Here is a 19,191-nt window from a genome sequence, read left to right on the forward strand (position 1 = left end):
TCACACTCAACAAATACATCAAAATTGGGTACAAGAACCAAAAAAAAAAAAAAAAACCCATGGAACTTGAAACTTTGAAGAGAAAAAAAAATTGAAGTAATGATAGCAATTAGCAATCAAAAGAGTGTTCTTTGAAGGGAGGATACTATATATTAATTCCGTGAGCAATAAAACTTAAAAAGAAGGAAAATTCTTGAGAACACACTTTGGTTTTTATTAAGCAGTGTATATCAATTTCACGCCAATCTTCAGATTTGATTGCTAAGGAAAGTCGATTAGTATTTGTTAATTACTCAACCAGCGGTGGCTTCTAACGAAGAATCTGGAGTCTCAATTGGTCCACCCCATGTTCTTAGACGCTCCTCAGCTTGCACAGCCTGCACCATTTCTCAATGTATTATTGTTAGTTCAGCATCATTTCATGAATATGAAGATTTTCCAGGTTCTTGGCAGCTGAAGGTTCAACGTACCTCTTTTCGCAAGCTCGCTCGAAGCATTAGAAACAGCAGAATGGTGGTTTGAAGGACAGTTCCCACCAACATTCCTGACCAAATCCCTTGAACCCTGAGCTTAAATTTGAAACCTAACAATGCTCCTGCAGGAATTCCAAATATATAGTAACAAGCTATGTTGATCAAGCCAACATATGCTTGCCAGCCTACTCCCACTGCCACCCCTGCACAACCAACAGAAAAATATTTTGAAATTTACGCATTTGAAGTGATTCTTTTCTTTTGCAAATTCCATTTGGCGGTGATTGCCTGATTCTTATGATTAGCTTAAGCCTTCAAATATTGATGGTAAGATCAACTTTAAATTTACCGTGGAGAACAGGAAGAATGCTGTTGAGGAAGATCGTAGCTGCCAGAAAATACCCCAGCTTTGATGTCGCCTTTATAACCTCTGGTTTGTCAGTGAACAGCTTTGGGAATTCATGCTTGGTTGCCAGAATAACACCCGTGAAAGTAATTCCAACCACCAAGGATGTTAAAACAGCCACCACTATTGAGAATTTCGCTGCTTTGGGACGTCCGGCTCCAAGTTCGTTGGACACCCGAACACTGTAAGAAAATAAGCATATACTTAAAACAAAAATAGTAGAAAACTTACAGCAGAACATAATCTTGGAGAGGTAATCATGTTAAACCAGAAAATAAGCAACGGACCTTACTGCTGCATTGAAACCCAGAGTAACCATTGAAGTCCAAAGTTGCAAGTTCATGCTGCCAATTTGAAAACACAATGAATAGAGAAAAAGATATGAAAGGTAGGTTCATTACCTCCAATGGCACCACTGAGAATTCCAATTAAACTTAAAGAATGATAGACTAAGAAAAAGAAACAAACCAGATTGAAATGGCATCTACTGCAATTGTAGGATTTTTTAGATATCCCACCATAAGAATAATTGCCGTATAGTACCACAGCTCCAAGCTGTTACCATTAAAATGTCTATTTTGTTAGCATTGGTTGAAATGTGGGATGGCTTATCAGGATAAATATCTAAATCTGAGTACTTACCATAACATTACAGCAGATGCAAGCGAGAGTTTCACGAAACCGCCCAATGATTTGAAAGCCAACAAGGAAAGACCAGTCCATGAATCCGGGAAAAACCCTGAAACTACATAAATTGTCATGGCAATTACCTGAAGCCACCATGAGATATTCCCAGCCATGGCTGCACCAACTAGGCCAAGTTGAAGCTTCGTCACAAGAGCCCAATTCAGCAAGATATGACATGCCAAGCCCACAACTGATATTATGGTCATAACCCACACTTTGCTCTGAGATTGGAGAAACTTTTGGATAGGGAAATTCATGGCATAAGCAAAAAATTGAGGAATGACCATTCTACAGTACTTTCCTGCAAGCTCTGATATATCCTTGTCTTGACGAAGTAGCTTTAGTATTGGTGATGCAAGAAGATAAAAAGGTGTTAAACACAAAGCTGTGACTCCAGTAATGATCCATGACCTTTGCAGGTAGATTCCAAGCATATTATGCTGTCCAGCACCAACAGCTTGACCGCATAGCGTCTCCAGAGCGCTTCCCATTCCTAACTACATACAGAAAAAGATTTTATATATGTATAGAAATCAAATGTCTGTTCAAATTCAGGTGAAATTTAGTCAATACAATGATGAAGCTTTTCTAATATGACCATTTGGTACATTTGGTTATTACAATACTGAGATACAAAGAAGGAAATGAAAACTGTAACCTTCTTAGATACGCTTGTTGAAATGAGTTCAAAGACTTTTAGTACCCATACAATCGAAACAAGAATATCATCATTAGGCAAATTGTGTTTGCGTTTCTTTGATACTTACCATGATACCAAATACAAAGCCTTCAATCACATTTGTTGTTATGGTAACAGCAGCAAGTTCAAGTTCTCCCAAGTGACCTGCCCAAGCAACCGTGACAAAACCAATCGAAAACTGAGAGACTGATACCAAAATGGCAGGCCCAGCTATCTCCCACACTTTCTTTGATTCCTTCCAGCTTTTTTTTGTAATCTTTTGCGTAACTGCTTGCTCTCCTGTCTGTCTCTCCACTTGAAATGTCTTTACCTCTGATGGCTTTTCCTCTGCTTCTGATGAAGCCATTTTCTCCGTTTGAGATTAAGTGATCTCGAATACATTGAAATATATACATATGATGTATATATATATATACAGAAACTTAGCTGATAGTCTTGGCTCACCTACCAAAAGTGAGAACTAATCAGTAAAAAAAGTCAGGGTTGCTTCACATATCACATTTGATGTGAAAAGTGCATTTAATGGTTTAGGTTTCCAAAAAGCGATTGAACTTCAGTCATTTGTTCATTTGGAGACATTATATTTTGATATTCGATTCGGCTAGTTCTTTTGAAGCAAACCTGCAAAAGTGCTTTAATGCAGTTTCAATGTGTGTAGCTACTTACAAACCATGCAAGTTACTGCCGACTTTTCAATAATTGTAATATGATTTTGAGGTTCAGAAACTGCAAGAGTTGAACTGAAAATTATATTGAAAAGATGATATTTAAACATAGCATGAATTATGTGAAGGTTCTTATGCTAGAAGACAGTTCGGATATTGATTCAAGATTTCGTTAAATTCTTTAACAGAATCAAATGGAATGAAGAATCACCAACATATGTGCTTTGGTAAAATCATTGTTTTTACAATATATATGCCAAATTTTATGAACACAACTCGAAACCTATGAATGCATGCTTTTAACCTAAAATAAATTACTCTTGGATTTTACACTATGGCCTTGAGGGATTTCGAACTTTGGAAATTGGTAGAAAATCCAATCACTCTTCTTATACGTGGTCAATTTTTAAGGGGACGGGATCAGGCTCGTTGGCAATCACATCTATAGAAATATGATAGTCTAAAGTCGCACTTCTTTTTCAATTTCCTACCTGATCTTTTTGCATTTGTGAACTTCTGAGAAGCTATAGCTTCTTTTGAGGAAGCGCTGTTTTCACAATAAATATGGAAGCACTTTTTTCACGTTAGCTTTCATTCTGGAATCTGTTCTTCCTGTTATCAGAAGAAACAAACAAATAAACCAAAAATACCGTTGGTTAGGAAGAAATATTGAGAGACGAATCGACATTTCATCAGTTGCTGGTGTGACAAGAAATCAAAAGTTTCAGCTTTGCAGCTCCTCCACAAGTCCTACCAGACTAATTGGCTGCACCAACAACTGGTTGGTGAGAGATCAAAATCCTACTCGTTGAATACTTCCCCAGATGTCTACTGAACAAGTTACAAAAAGGAACAAATATCATTTCCTCATCTCAGATTGTATCACATTCTCAGCCTTTTTTTTTTTCTGCTAAGACAGATCCATACATGTCAAACCCAGAATCACGTGATATTTTGTTATGGCCAGAGAGCAAGTTAGAAGGATAGTAATGATAGAAAATGATAAAGGAACAAATAAGAATGGTATTGCTATAAACAAATATACTTTTGGTAGTTTTGAAGCTTTAAGTCATGAGTGGTGAGTATAATACTTGGTGTATATGGAACTTGGCTTGGTTTCTTTGTCCTGTGAACCACAATAAATAACTATACATTTCATAAATTCAAAACTTGCTCCTCTGCTGCCAAAGTGTGAAACTGGCATTGTCCATGACTAGGGCGCACAAGGTCTCACTTGAAAGTTTTGTCACTTTTTAAGTTGGAATGAAGTTGAAAATGGAATAATATCTTGATTTTACCAGAAACTTCAAATTTGTAGCAGCTTGTATGCTCATGCTTTTGCCTATATCGTGCCTCAAAAGCTAGCCACCGATGCTATCAGGTTGCTTGGTGATACATGACTCAACTATTTCAGGAACCCGATCAAGCAAGCAATTCATTTCATCTGGAAATTCGGCCTTGGCTCGATTAGTCTTTCCCCCAACAATTACTGTTGTCCCGTCTTGCAAGGCCCATATCTTGTATGTCCAAAAAAAAAAAAAATAGTGAATACGTAAACACATGATGATTCCAATCACATTTAGATCAATGGTAATAGTGACACCAATGAGGGAACACAAAGGTTAGAATGGTAGTCTTAAAACATTTTTACATAAACTCATAATGGACATCGAACTCACCTGTGCATGAGACAAGTAACTAATGCAAGTTGTGAGCATTAGAGCACCAAATCCAGCATAAACTGTTGGCACCCCTGGATCTGTCTGAATAAAAGTAAAGTTTTCCGTTAACTAAGATAAAAGTTTCATCCAACGAAAAATTTCACAATTTGTCGCATAAGAAATCTTTTTAAGTTATCACCTTCAAGTCAAGACCACTGCTGCCAATTGCATCAACAATTATGATTTTTGTTCCATCAATCTCAATAGGAAGCTTCGAGTTAGGTCGTCGCATTCCAGCAAATTTCCCCTGTTGATCATATAGGACAATAGACTGCAGATCACGAGCAAGCATTGATCTGAAGTTCCAGTTGATCAAGGGAACAAGTACAGATCAAGGATTAATTAGCAAAACAGGAAAGAAATTTTGACTATTAGCAATTCACCCAAAAATACTCATGGTAGCTGATCCCTACTGAGACTAAGACCTGTATCCGTCTAAGATGATAATCTAAAGATCTATTTTCTAGATAAAAGATAAATCACATAACAATATAAGCATAAACAAATGCCAAGCTTTTAACAAGCTAAAACTTATTAAAAACTTCAATATTTTTTTTCTTCTTCCTGTTTCAATCTTTTCCCTTAGGTTTTGATTTCTTTAAGTCAGTAAAAGTAGAACCTGCAAGGAAAAGAAGTTTTCATTTAACAAGTTGAACTGCACGAAAACAAAGCTGTAAAAGATATACATACATTCCCTTCACATTAGGAGAATCAGTGTCCCCTACTGGTAGAAAGGTCCCATAAAGCTTCTTGTCTCCATTGACCTTTAGAGGTGCCATTGCCAAATTGAATGGTCCTTCATCATCCTTAAGTATTTGCAGGGCTGAAAAACTCCAATCTGTCTGGTATATGGTGATCCCACCATATCTTAAGGGGTCATTTACACTAAGTGTTTTCCTCATTACTTCCTTTCCGTTGAGATCAAATAATGATAAGTCGGTGTGAAATTGTGAAACCTCAAACAAAGGGGGAATAAATTAAAGAAGAAATCCTCGAATAAAGTAACAATTAATAAAATTACGCATAGTTAAGCAAGAAAAGCCAAGAAATACATAAAATGATTTCAAAAAGAAAGGCCTAAGTGTAGGGAAGATTTTGACAAAATAAATCTTCAGTACAGAACAATTAAAGCTCTACCATAAGGTTCCCCTCTTTATATGTCTGCAAACATCAAGAAAATTGTTTTTTACCTCTCCACTGTCATAGTAGTCCATGTAGAATCTGTTCACATGAACTTCAGTATTGAAAGCTTCAGTCGGAGTGGAAAGAAACCCAGTTGGGCCCAATACATCTCCCATAACAAAATTGAGCCCCTGTGGAACGGTGACTGACCCTCTGAAGCTCCCAGTTGCACTAAGAGTTCCACCTGCCATTATCAACAGCATTGCTAAATGTACTCCAATTGGAGCAAATCGACCAGCCAGCCCCTTAAAAGCATATAGTGATGGTCCTTTCAAGAAAACCTGTATTAACCAAACCACGCATTGGGATGCATTAGATGACATGGATCCACACGGGAATGGAATTATTTTTTACAAATTAACAATTTAGACAGCATTGGGATGCATTCTTTCTGATGCTTAGAAGAACCCAAAATGACTCAATGCATATAACTCTAGTAATTGTTAAAGTAATAATCAACCAATGAAGTGAGAAAATTAAAATAATACTAACATAGCAAGAAGAGGAGAATATAACCTCATATCCAGCTCCCATCAGAACAACACCCAAATCTTTAACGGATGCTCTAGGAAGAGCTTCTGAGAATTCCTGCTTTCGTATAGCATCAGCTGATTGCAAGAAGCTCCATCTGCATATTTGGATTTTCTGTAAGTAGAAAATATCTCCAACTTATTCCGTAAAAAAGATGAGAGGAATTTGCTGAAAACATCAAACCTTCTTGCAACTTTCACAAGGGGAATTTGTGTTGTGTAAGTGCAGGCCATAAGTGATGTAGCCAGAAGAACCAACGTTCCAAGGAAAATGGGAGATGAGAACATGTGATCTAATCCCAGGGTAAGAACCCATCTCCAAGTGAAGAATCCCAAAACTGGATTTTCTTCAGGGTATTGTTGAAAATAGAATTCTGGGGCTTCACCTTGATCAATTGCAGTACCTACAGAAGGATTGCATAAGAAAAGGCCAATTCCGCCAATGATAATGAATCCGGCTACAATTAAGAACCTCAATTTATTAAACAGATTATGCTAGCCTACTAAAACTCACAAATGACATTAACAGGAAAACAAAACCGTTATCTTAAACGTATATTCCAAATATCAGCTTTCCATTTTTGCAAAACAAAAGAAACTAAAAACTAACTTTTACATGTACCAAATCCATTCTTACCCAATTTGCCAAATTACAACCGTACCCCATAAAAACTGGGAAAAGAAAAAAGTGAAGACAAAGAACAAAAGACTTAACTTACCAAGAACCATAAGGCCAGCAACAGTAAACATTTCTCCAATAGCCAAAGGCAAGTTCGACAAAACAGCCAAAACTCTTTTGGGCAACTTCGTAACCAGGCCCCAAGCTCCAACTCCATTCGTTGGCTTACCCTTAACTTCTCCATTACTCAGTTCTGGAGCAGAGTCCGATAGCAAAATCTTCTTGGATATGTTTTTCCCATCATTTTTAGGACCTTGGGAGGTTTTCACTTTGCAAGTAATGGTGACAGAGAGAGGTCTTCTGTTGAAGAGAGTATGGGGTTGGGGATTGAAAATGGAATGAAGAAGAGATGATTTAAAGAGATGAGTTTTTGATGCAAAGAGTTTTGGGGTTTTTGATGGGTTTAATAGAGTTTCCATTGATGGATTTTTGGAACTACAGTTTCTGTGTTTTAGGACAGGAAGTGTTAGTTAAAGCGATTTTCTTTTTGGTTGTGTAATAACGACCTTTGCTGTTGGCTTATCCTAAGAACAGTGTTTTTATCTCATATAATTACAGATACATGAAACTTATTAAAGTAAATAATAAATATTTAAAAGATTACAAGCAAGTGAAATTCACCGATTGAGAAATTTTTAAAGTTTCTTGATCAAGGACAGCAAATCTAATATCTATAATTGCCAAAACTCCACAGATAAGAAAAAAGAAAGAACCTTATCTCTCCAAAGCCCCACTAACAACCACACAAATTTGCAGTTTATTTACCTTTTTTCCTCTACCCCGCCCGCTACAATAAGAAAACGAGCACAATGCTGGTTTCATCTCTCCAACTCCAAACACCCAAAACCCCAACTCCCCTTTACCTCAAATTCCGCACTTCTCACCGTGAAAACATTCGGTACCTCAAGGCCCTAGGCATTATAGACCCCAATGCTAAGCCTCACAACCTCCCATCCCCTCAAGCTGTCGACCAAGTCCTATCCACCATTAGCTTCCTCAAGTCCAAGGGCATTCATGACCAAGACTTCTCCCGCCTCGCCTTTCTTTGTCCACAACTCTTCTCCAACAACTTTGATACCTCTGAAATTGAACCTGTTTTCGATTTCATGATCACTGACTTGCATGCTTCTGTCCAAGAATCACGCGGTTTGATCGTTAACTGCCCTTACATCTTGTTTTCGGACGTTGAATATTGTTTGAGGCCTACCCTTGAGTATCTCAGGGGACTAGGAGTGGAGAAACTGAATGTGCCAAACAAACAGAAGGCTTTTCTTTTGAATACTAGGGTGGAGAAGCTCAGGGTCAAGATTAGGTTCTTGAGGAGCATAGGATTGAGATATGAAGAGGCTGCAAGTTTTTGTGCTAGAATGCCAGCCATATTTGGGTACAATATTGATGATAACTTGATGCCCAAGTATGAGTTCTTGGTGGGAGAAATGGAGAGGAGTTTGGAGGAATTGAAGGAGTTTCCACAGTACTTTGGGTTTAGTTTGCATAAGAGAATAGCACCGAGGCATTGGCATTTGAAGCAGAGGAATGTTACCGCCAAGTTGAATAGGATGCTGTTATGGGGTAACGAAAAATTTTACTCAAAATGGAAGTGAAATCTGGGGTAATTTATTCCTCGGATCCTCTAATCATATACATATTCATGTACCATTTCTCTTTTTTTTTTTTTCAGTATTTTACCAAAAGAATCGTAAAATACTTAATATACTGAAATTCAGTACAGTTCAGTGGCTGCTAATGAAGATGAAATTTAGTCCTAAAATCTATCTTCCTTACCATTGCCATCTGTGGATTTCACAATTTTGGCTAGCTCCAAAACACCCTACAGGCTATACTTGACTTTGAATGCAGAACAGGCAAAGATATGCATAGATCTAGAGAAAAGCTGAACTAGAAAGCCTAGAAATAGAGTATTCAACTATGTTTATGTGTGTTCTTATCAACAGTTTTTGGCTAGCGGAAGCTAACTACAAGCTAGGCATCACAATTAAAAATGAAAAGACAACATTTTAATCCAATCGCAGTTGCTTTAACTTTAATCCAGTATATTGATACAAGAAATTCCCAAAAATCACGAAAGAGAGAGAAGAGTTGTTCTTTCCTTTTGGGGTGGTGTTTTAAAATGAGAACCAGTTATTTTCTGGCCCAATAACTTTTTTTTTTTTCGGTGAACAGATGAGCCTAAAGATCCGTCCAAGCTGTTTACCATTCGGAAACAATAAAGAGGCCAAAAATGCAGCAAACATTAGGTTTTGTCCGAGATGAAACCCCAAATGCCCTGCATAATAAGATCAGTAAAAATGAACTATTTGATCCACTTTTCCTCCATAGTCTCCTATTCAATACCCACCGAAAAGATCCGTCCAAACCTCAAGCATTCGCTTATCCTACAAAAAAAGTAGAGTTGAAATACACATGATCAAGTCAATAGAACTAGGCTTTTCATTGGGGATAAACTGGAATTAAGCACCAAACAACCCCCCTCCCCACCCCCCCCCCCCCCCCCAAAAAAAAAAAAAGAAAGCATAGGTGTATGGTGTGAGTAATTTAACCAGTCATTATGGAGGAAGCTTTCCCTCAAATCCCTCAGATAGTAAACACAGAAAAGCATTAATAAAAAAGGTGCATGCCTAAAATGTTGAGTCTTTACGCAAGTTTTGTAAGAAAAAAGCACTTACCAAGAACCACCAGCTTCAACTCTGTTTTGTTAACTGTTCAATGTCAGCTCCAATTTCAGCAATCTTGGCTTCGTTAGAAGCCTTGGCTACTTTGGCAATGTTCTCAACATCAAAGTCCATGGCTACTTTTTTAACCAGACCCTCAAGCATCTGTATGCCAGATTTATTTAAAAAAAAAAAAAACACACAAAGAATTTGAGAAATCTCATACTTAATCAAGTAAAGATCCAATAAATAAATCTGAAAAATCAAGACAATTCAGTTTTTTTAATTGATTACAATCTAAGAAGCCAACTGGTCCCAGTTCATTGGGCTTAGATTCTACCAAACAAGGATTTAAAACTACTTCTAAAAATCTTATCACATACTTTCACAGAAAGCTGCTTATGGATGATTATGAGCTAACAAAGATACAAAAATCAATTGCTCCATCAACTTTGATGCAGGAGTTAAATTGTTTCTTTTCCTTAAAAAAGGAAATAGCAGAACATGCACGTGTTCTAGCATTTGAAAGCAGGACAGGCCCAAAAAAAAACTGGAAGCAGAATGTCAGATGCACCAGCAGACGGGTTGATTCTAAAAAACACAATTGAATCTCAGATTTTATTTAGTATATGGAGCAATACAAGTTTAGCCTAATCAAGTGGAAGGGATACAACAAAGTATACCATTTAGAACAAAAATTTTCTATGAATTTGTTATGTGCAGTACATGTGGCGAACAAATCCAAATGACAACTGAGCCAACTATAACTGACATGCTGAAGGTAAGAACAAATGAGTTAGATGAAAATACCAGTGATCCGATGGCAACTAAAGCTCGGAATCTTGAATCAACTTCTAGATTTTCCTGCTCAGCAATCTGTGTAAAAAGTGAATAATAGATACAGTTCAGGATTTCCATCAATGAAGATAACTACTGAACAAAAAATCATTGAAGCTATTTCAAACTAGGGAAAGACTACAGTGCGCACAAGATCGAATTGTTAGGGAAGAGACATCAAATCAGTAAAGATGAAAAGTCTTTCAACCAAAGTTGGGGAATAATAGAATAAGACAAACCTCTAAAGCTGCTGAAAGAACATGACATTGGCCTTCTTCATCCTTTTTCTCTGTTAGCAGCACTGCATAACTGTGAAGCACAAACATGATTACGTATATCAGAATAAGTGATTCCCTGTCAATAGTCAATGAAAGCTAAAAACATGTATATAACAGCAGAACGGAAAAGCAATTTATAAAGGAAATGTGAACAACAAAGTCAGCATGAAAACAACAGAGGAGCAATAACATAGCAACCCCCCCCCCCCCCCCCAAAAAAAAAAAAACAAAACAAAAACACATACACAAATCTCTTTTCAACCCATAGAAGTGAAAAAGATTAACAGAAAGAAAAAAGTCCACTAGGAACTTTTAGGACAAACAATATCCAAAAGAAAGGGCAACCTTTAACTGTCACAATTGTTTTCACTTAAACAAAACCAATGCATGCTTATTTACATAAACAGAATGCTTACTTCAGAATCAGGGTAGAATAAGCCAACTGCAAATTCTTGTTTGGAGATGCAAGACAATTCCAAAATGCATCAAGAATCTGCAAGAATAACAGAATAAATCATCAGAAATTATTATTCTATTTTTTTCTTTTGTTTGATGAAGAAGGGCAGAACCCTAACGTAAAGGGGAAAAACAAAAACTAGTCTATGCTTAGCTGGCCAAAACATCTGAAAGCAATACCAAAATATAAAACGATAACAAAGCATTATCAAAATGCAAGACATGCCAAGCATGAAATAAATAAAGGCATTACCCTAAGAACTATTTTCTTTTCAGTCAATAGCTTTTCGAGAGAACATATCAAGTAGACTACAGCATTGACATATGCAAACATAAAGTGCAGAGAAAAAGCTGAGAAATATAATTTGCAGATGAGTAAATTAAAGATTTATTGCCTAGATCTTATGAGTATATTTGTTACTACTTGTTAAGATCAGGAATTGGCAACATCCATTGTACAAACCCATGAAACAAGACACTAGTAACAGTTTGTCACACAGGAGAGTAAATAAACAAATCAAAGTAGAACTGACAATCCAGTTAGCAGGCAAATGTGCATCACCAAACTTTTGGTTAGCATCAAATGCTTATAATTAACATCCATCAAGGCTATGCCAAATATAAAATTTAATATTCTTAAATATTTATTGAAAAGAAAAGGAAATATAATAGCCAAACTCAAATACCTAACCACAACTGCATAAGAAAATAAACAGAGCAGAAGCTACACACATATCACATTATTTCATATCCAATGAAAAACAAGGACCACTTCAAGGCAGTGAAGCAAGACTCCAAGGCCAATGAAACTGAACGTCAAATTTTAACCACTCAAAAGACCAGTGTCAAAAACCTTGATGATTTACCTAAATAACATTTTAATGTTACTTCTCACTGGAAATTTGTAATTAAACTCAGAATATGCTAACAGAGGAGGCATACTTACATCACTGCGATTCTTTTGTAACCAGCCATAGTAGCATGTATTCTTGAAAAGATTAGTTACAGCACGGATGCTGGTTAAAAGATTTGCAGGAAGTACAGGATCTTTAGTGACTTTCATAATCATTACCATTAGCACATCTGGTTCAGCACATAAATTTGAAGTTAATACTTAACATAGAATATAACAAAGAGGAATAATTGCAAACAATATATATCTACTACTATATGTATATGTTTTAGAGGACAAGTTTATGCCAAAGCAACTAGGGGCCCAATTCTTAGGCCATCTAGTTTATCAACCTGTTCATTAGATTTTTATCAACAAAATAGGAACTAACCAGTTCATAGGAGTTTCGTCAATAAAGTTGGGCTAGATTCATACATAGGGCACAACTCAAATTTAAAATTTATATTACCAGTGCCAACAATTAATTATCAGAGAGAAAGGCAGAGTAAAAAACAGAGAATCTTTAAGCTAGGTACCATTGTCTTCAACATGCCTGAGAAGTATACTCGCACCATCAGGGTGCAGGACGATCATCCTCAGAATATCAATAACTGCACAAGTAGAAGCACACCACTGGAAAGGTGAATAATGTACTTGAAATATATAAGGAAGTCAATCTAGAGTTGACATAAACAAGCATACAATTGTAATTGATCATAAAGTGCAAGAAAGGAAAACCAACGCATCCAGCTTTTCAAATAATTGGTGCTTCAATTAAATAAAAAAAAATAAAGAGCAACTACCAAGGACTCTTCCTCAAAGCAGCTTTAAATAACACCACCAAACCAAAGAAAAAAAAAAACTAAAAGAGAGACCACAAACTATAAGAGTAAAAGTTTCTTCAAACTAACCAGGAAATATCATTGAAAGTGGCCATGATTTCAGCAATTTCAGCAACAAGGCAATGTCAACATCAGCAAAGCTGCTCGAATGATAATGTGATGTGTCCTTCAGAATTTTAACAATAGCACCCAATCTAGATATCTCCAGCTCCGTCAAAGACAAGTCCTTTTTTTCCTTCACAAGAATGTCAATTGATCCATTATACAAGAAACTCAATATAACATAACCACAATGATGGAACAGCGTACCAACAGCACAGCAACATAGGAAAATCAGGCAGGTAGTAAAAGACCAATAAACAAATGCATAAACAAGACATAATTATGTAGCAAATGAACAATTGAGTCTATGAAACCCATGGATAAATCTAAAACCAGAGATGAAGTCTGTTAAGGAAACCGTTACATATACAATCACAAGTAGAAAAGTGTAAAGGTTTAAAATATTCGTATGAGCTGTCAGCACAACAAAGTGATGTATAAGATGACCCAAAAGTAAGTAATGAAAACATGATGAAGAACATTAGTGCAACATAAAACTATCACAGAACATTGGTGCAACATAAAACTATCACAGACAAAAAAATGAGAACAAATGAAAAATAAATAAATAAATAAAATAGAATAAGGGGTTGCAAATCTACCAAGTCAGCCAGTAGAGCATTGTTGAACTCTGAAATCTTTTTGAGGATGCCATCAAATTGAGCCGCATCAAAATCCAGCATTCCTCTCTGGAATCAAAGCAAAGAATAATCTAACACGAAAACCCTTATTGAAAATTGACAATTAAAAAGATAAAAACAGCTAAGAGATGCATCAACAAAATTTTATGCAATCAATTTAGTGCCATAAAATAAAAACAAAGCTTTGACAACAATTTTTTTTTGTAGTACTTTATGCAATCAATTCCATCTTGGAGCATATTTGTTCAGTAGGGAAGCCAAGAGTTAGATATTGAGATATGTCTATTTAATAACATGTAAGTGTTATACATTTCCATACAGACTATTATTAATCTCCTAACAACAAAATAAAAGAAAACTGTTATTCACACATTTAATGCCAGAAAGTCCATCTTAAAATGCTAAAATAGAACTGTAATAACAAACCTTTGGGATATGCTTGTAGGTAGGTTTAGCTGATATACCTGCATACAAAAATAATATGAATATATATATATATATATATATGGGTTCAGAAGAAGTCCTGATGTTGACAAGGTTCCAAGTCTTATCTTCTAGAAAAAAAGATATGTAAACAATTTTCTTTCTTAAACAAGTACCAACCAGAAGCATACGATGGCTGTCCAGGTACATAAGCACTCGCTGCAATGAAATACACGACATTAATCATTGCAAAGAAGTAGCCAATGAGAGTAGGAACCTCATCAAAGGCTTGCAACAGTGAGGTCAGTGCTAAAAAGGTATTATACTTACAGCCAGTATAAGGATCCCGGAATGTTGGATCAATACTGAAATCCTTTTGACCAGTATTTTGCAGTATAAACTCCACAATTTGTTGACGGTAAGAAAGAGGAAGGTTCTCCTTGAGAAGCCACTTATCAGCAGTGTCATAAGGATTATCTGGAAAGATTCGACTTGTGAATTAACTTTAGGTCAACATTGCATGCCCGATTCCTTTGTTGTATTCAATTTGCAAGTCATTCAAATTACAACGTAAATTTTACAAGAAATGTTCCCTATAATGCACTTGATCATAAAAAGGTAAGGTGTGCTAAAATTTTCTCTTCCTCCTTACAAAAGACACGGTTATACAGAGTAATATTGCATGCCTGATCCATAATTAATGACAAGCTGGGGAAAAACATGTTCCAAGACACACCACATTGCTATCATTGATTAGATGGTAAAGGTGATGAACTATTCAATTTTTTTTTTCTTTACAAAGAACATAGTTAATTTTCACAAGGAATAAAAAAGTGGGGAATGACAGCAGGAGAAGAATATATGAATGTCCTGGGATGATACAAGAATTAGAACCACAAGATCTGAGGGAAAATGCATAAATTTGATAACATCAGAAAACACAAGGCTAAGAAAAGAAAGATACCTGATCGGTTAAAAGGCAACTTACGAATAGGCTCCCCATCACCAATATCAACATCGAATACTGAGTCAGAATATATAAAAATTATAAATATATTTACATCAAGTCATTAACCTAAATGAAAAAGAAACGAAGTTGCTAACCATAATCATATTGAACTCCATCAAGAACAGAACGCTTCATGCTGTCATCTGGACCATCAACAACTTCACCAATCTGAACAAGAAAGTAACAAGCAAATATAAGAAATTGTATGTGGAAGAAACAACTGGCAAGCAAAAGTTATCAAGAGGGCATGATATATTTAACCAATTAATAGTCCACCAGAAACTTCACCTCAATTATTTAGGGAACAGATTTGCCTTTGAACTTCTATAAAATCAAAGAGATTACTTTCTTTTCAAACACAAACAATATGACAAGATTGTAAAGCAGATCACAAAAGAACAAAAATATCAAGGCTTCCATGTTCTTTGCAGAATGTAAAGCATCAAAATGAACAGTGTACTCAGATAAGTGAGATGAAACCTTAAGATGATAAAAGCAAATAACTAAAGAGAATTAGAATGAAGTTACTTTATCCCATTTCTGTCCTCTCATATTCCATGAATAAGCTACACCATTATCCCCTTCTCTAACAATTTTTGTCTGGCCATCGCTATTTCCTGGTCAGACACATAAACCATTAAAAAGTATTCAACAGCTACTAGAAAAGATATGACCATTAAAATTTGATATGGTGAAATTAAGTATTTCTTCATCTCTAGATTAAACAGAATAAGTATGACTAAAGCACCACATGTGAAAGCTAAAATGTACTGGCATTAAAATCACACCTGGAATCTGTAAAGCCTCAAGCCCAGGTAAATCTTCCAATTTCAAACCACCGACACTCTTCCTAGTACAAACAGAAAGAAATGAGATGGATATCAGGCAAAGCTTAAAAGTAATGAATGCTAGCAGCTCTTTAGTGATCCAGCCAGAAACTAATAAATCATAAAATTACACTATGAACTATTAAGAGATGAATAATTTAACTGAAATACAAGAAGAAAAATGAGAATTAAAAACTGATGGAAATCAATCTCCCCATTTTTTATTACCAAAAGGTGACCAATGCGGAATATGGTCATGATATAACAATAAGGACGGTATCAAATATTGGCAAGTGTCATATGATCATACCTACTCAGTTTGTATTGAGAAAGTTCTGAAGTATATGCCTCAAGTTCCACTGGATCTGCAAAGCTACCCAGATCTACTGTCCAAATTCGTAAAACTCCATCTGAACATGCAGTTACAATATCTCCATTTTCCAAAAATTTAGCATCCCAAACACAACCAGGGTGCTCTATGCTTTGCACACAGACACCATCTGCAATAAGACATAATTTCCTTGTGAAAATAAAATATCAAGTCATGCAGGACCAATGTTTAGCCTATAACCAGCAATGTTACTTCCAGAGTATTCCAGGAAAATAACACACTAGTAAAATTTACCATTAAGAGTTAAAAAAAGGATAAAATATTCACTTAATGAAATGAAATATACCAAAGGAAGTTAAGGAACTGGTTATGCTTTCAGCTATGCTTGATATAATCATACCTAAGCCACTTTTGATTGTGAAACATGTTTCTAGCTCAAGATGTTACAATAGACAATGAATTTTGAAGGAAAATGACATATTTATCAACTGAAAACAAGAAAAATAATATTTTAAGACAAAAGCAAAATCAAATTTCTAATCATATAAAAAAGTACTGTCCAAACCAAGAAAACCAACGAAGATTCTCCGAAAACTTTGCAGAGTTATCTTAGAATGAGCAACCAATAGTTGGAGGTCAACTCAAAACTTGGCTTCTATCTGACGAATCCAGTGAGATACAGCTGCAGCCTTAGTTACTAATTCAACATATGCAATCATTTTAAACAGATCTATAGATGGCAGAAACAATCACCTTTCCATATCTTTGCAGAACGATCTTCACTACCAGTGACAATAAGTCCAGTAACATGAGAATCAACTGAATAGACAATGGAAGTATGACCAACCATCTCCATCAATACTTCACCACTTTGTGCCCATAACCTAATGGAACTAATGCAATGAAAATAAAACAGATATAAGAATTACTGCAACCATACATTCAAGCCATAGAAACCTGATAAATAAGCAAAGAGAGATAAAAGAGGGAAAATTAAAACAAAAATAAAACTGAAAGAAAAGCCAAGAAGGAAACAAACAAAATAAAGTAGCAACTCCTCTAGTTTAGAGGACATACAAGACCATGCCAGCAACACACCCTTGTAGTCTTAATTTGAAGTAATGCAATAATGAAAGAAGGGGATAAGGTTACTTACCCATCATGTGATGCAGAAAGAACTCCCAACCCAGGCATAACTGCCAAACCTCGAACAGTATCTGCACAACGATCAAAAGCACGAGTGCTTGCATAAACTAATATCTGCCATTATACAACAAGACATGTTCTTTCTGGGTAACAGAAGCCATTAGACACAGCCATCATTTATGCTTAAAGCTATAAAACTACTCTAGTTGACAGTTTGAGAAAGAAAAGTATATTCAAGTTTTCCTAAAAATGCAATTCAAAAAAATTCAAAAACATGAACATGAAGAAATACAAATGTGGAGCAAATAACTAATTATCTATTCACTAAGAATATAGCAAGATAAAAGTTGGGTGCAGGGGGGCTCACCAGTATGCCCAACAAAAGTATGCACGCATGTCTTGCCTCTCCAAAGTTTCAAGGTTGTGTCACTAGAACCTGGAGTAAATTAAATAAATTAAATCATACACATTTTCTCCCAACTTTTAGTGTTAACTCATAACCAAATAAGTTTTGTCAACTGCCAGAACAAAGACGGTATGCATGCCAGAAAGATGATATTGCAAGAACAGACCAGAAGAATGCAGTTATACCCAAAATAGATGAATTTGCATCATTCAAAAGAAATGTCATCAAGTTTTGCAACACCATACTTCAAATAACTCTAATAACAACAGAATTGATATACCTGAAACTAGCTCCCCTGAAGGAAGCTTTATAACAGCTTGGATGGGTGACTTGTGTGCTTCCCAGGTTTCAACAGGTTGACCACTCCTCCATCGCCTTAAAGTACTGCGATGCAGATGCACCATATAAACAGATAGCTAACTACTTAAGTGACTAATAAACAGAACTATTTTGAAAATTAAATGCAACGAGACACAACTATTTTCAACACAGAACTGAAAATTACTTTCTATCCAAAATTGTAACTCACCAATCAACGGATGAGGAAACGATGTCCCCGTTATCCAATACGACACCAGTAACTTGCAACTGGTGGCCCTTCAACGACTGCACTTTTTCTCCAGTCCTCAAGTCCCAAACAAGAACCATGGTATCCATTCCACCGGACACAATTCCACCTTCCGGAAACTCTTCATCGGGCGAAATCCACGCCAATGGACCCACGAAACTCGAATGCCCTAACAGAATCTTAGACGAAACATACTTACGTTTATCTGAGGAATCAAGAGACCAGAACCTGACCGTCCTGTCTCTTGAAGAAGTGGCTATACCTTCATCGCCGCAAACGCATATTCCACGAACCTAAAAGTTTCGGCAACATATCAAACCCTAAGTGATCAAGATTAAAAGAAAATGGAAAATGAAATTATGAAGAAATACCGAGACAAAACGAAGAAAAAGGAGATCTTACGTCGTCTTCGTGGCCTCTTAATTGGCAGCGCAGTTGATATTCCTGGAAATCGATTTCCATAGAACTCATCGGCGGAGTTTTAGAGTGAGAAAAAATGGTGAAAAATATACTAGATTTAAGAATCAAGTGATTTCAGAAAACACGAATGTCAAAAAGCTTGGCTTGCTTGACAAGCTTTATGCAATTTTCTCTCTTTTTCTTTTCTGTTTCTTTCTGGGATTTCCTTTCTTTTCTTTTCTCTTCCTCTATGGTTATTTTACGGTTCTCATTAATCAACTGATAAAATTATATGTAGGTATAAGCAGGTCAAACAGTC

The 19,191-nt window shown here is 36.0% G+C and overlaps 4 protein-coding genes across 10 annotated transcripts; 1 reads left to right on the top strand and 3 right to left on the bottom strand.

The window, feature by feature from the left end:
* Positions 1-81: 81 nt before the first annotated feature.
* On the bottom strand, positions 82-3,819 carry LOC149519922 (protein DETOXIFICATION 33-like). Of its 3 annotated transcripts, XM_089747651.1 has the most exons (9): positions 3,686-3,819; positions 3,423-3,543; positions 2,334-2,710; positions 1,522-2,063; positions 1,348-1,434; positions 1,167-1,223; positions 823-1,061; positions 471-676; positions 82-377 (listed from the first exon to the last, which is right to left on the bottom strand). In XM_089747651.1, the coding sequence occupies exons 3-9, from the start codon at positions 2,610-2,612 to the stop codon at positions 294-296; spliced, it is 1,494 nt and encodes a 497-aa protein (XP_089603777.1). In that variant the 5' UTR covers positions 2,613-2,710; positions 3,423-3,543; positions 3,686-3,819; the 3' UTR covers positions 82-293. The 3 variants fall into 3 exon arrangements, with proteins under 3 accessions (XP_089603777.1, XP_022763572.1, XP_089603783.1); XM_022907837.2 differs by lacking the exon at positions 3,686-3,819 and having other exon boundaries at positions 3,423-3,556; XM_089747657.1 differs by lacking the exons at positions 3,423-3,543; positions 3,686-3,819 and having other exon boundaries at positions 1,522-2,059; positions 2,334-2,473.
* A 115-nt stretch (positions 3,820-3,934) lies between these two features.
* Positions 3,935-8,539, bottom strand: LOC111309039 (cytochrome c biogenesis protein CCS1, chloroplastic-like). 5 transcript variants are annotated; one of them, XM_089747633.1, is made up of 8 exons: positions 7,084-8,539; positions 6,549-6,768; positions 6,351-6,462; positions 5,843-6,115; positions 5,343-5,608; positions 4,792-4,948; positions 4,611-4,690; positions 3,935-4,448 (listed from the first exon to the last, which is right to left on the bottom strand). In XM_089747633.1, exons 1-7 carry the CDS (start codon positions 7,460-7,462, stop codon positions 4,649-4,651), a joined length of 1,449 nt encoding a protein of 482 aa, XP_089603759.1. In that variant the 5' UTR covers positions 7,463-8,539; the 3' UTR covers positions 3,935-4,448; positions 4,611-4,648. The 5 variants fall into 5 exon arrangements, 3 of the variants coding, with proteins under 3 accessions (XP_089603759.1, XP_022763571.2, XP_089603764.1); XM_022907836.2 differs by having other exon boundaries at positions 4,611-4,694; XR_016329904.1 differs by having other exon boundaries at positions 4,391-4,448; positions 4,792-4,899.
* Positions 7,841-8,774, top strand: LOC111309042 (Mitochondrial transcription termination factor family protein). Its single transcript, XM_022907841.2, has one exon. The coding sequence runs from the start codon at positions 7,853-7,855 to the stop codon at positions 8,645-8,647; it is 795 nt and encodes a 264-aa protein (XP_022763576.1). The 5' UTR covers positions 7,841-7,852; the 3' UTR covers positions 8,648-8,774.
* A 285-nt stretch (positions 8,775-9,059) lies between these two features.
* Positions 9,060-19,135, bottom strand: LOC111309038 (transducin family protein / WD-40 repeat family protein). Its single transcript, XM_022907834.2, has 23 exons — positions 18,876-19,135; positions 18,435-18,766; positions 18,186-18,289; positions 17,867-17,935; positions 17,510-17,570; positions 17,107-17,246; positions 16,333-16,522; positions 15,984-16,045; positions 15,724-15,812; positions 15,291-15,363; positions 15,151-15,210; positions 14,517-14,663; positions 14,367-14,405; positions 14,190-14,227; positions 13,725-13,811; positions 13,090-13,255; positions 12,715-12,789; positions 12,233-12,369; positions 11,247-11,323; positions 10,792-10,861; positions 10,526-10,591; positions 9,731-9,880; positions 9,060-9,439 (listed from the first exon to the last, which is right to left on the bottom strand). The coding sequence occupies exons 1-22, from the start codon at positions 18,942-18,944 to the stop codon at positions 9,746-9,748; spliced, it is 2,286 nt and encodes a 761-aa protein (XP_022763569.1). The 5' UTR covers positions 18,945-19,135; the 3' UTR covers positions 9,060-9,439; positions 9,731-9,745.
* Between the last annotated feature and the right edge of the window lie 56 nt (positions 19,136-19,191).

This window comes from Durio zibethinus, chromosome 2, assembly GCF_047325235.1.
Source record: "Durio zibethinus cultivar Kanyao isolate XHJ-2024 chromosome 2, ASM4732523v1, whole genome shotgun sequence".
Classification (NCBI taxonomy): domain Eukaryota; kingdom Viridiplantae; phylum Streptophyta; class Magnoliopsida; order Malvales; family Malvaceae; genus Durio; species Durio zibethinus.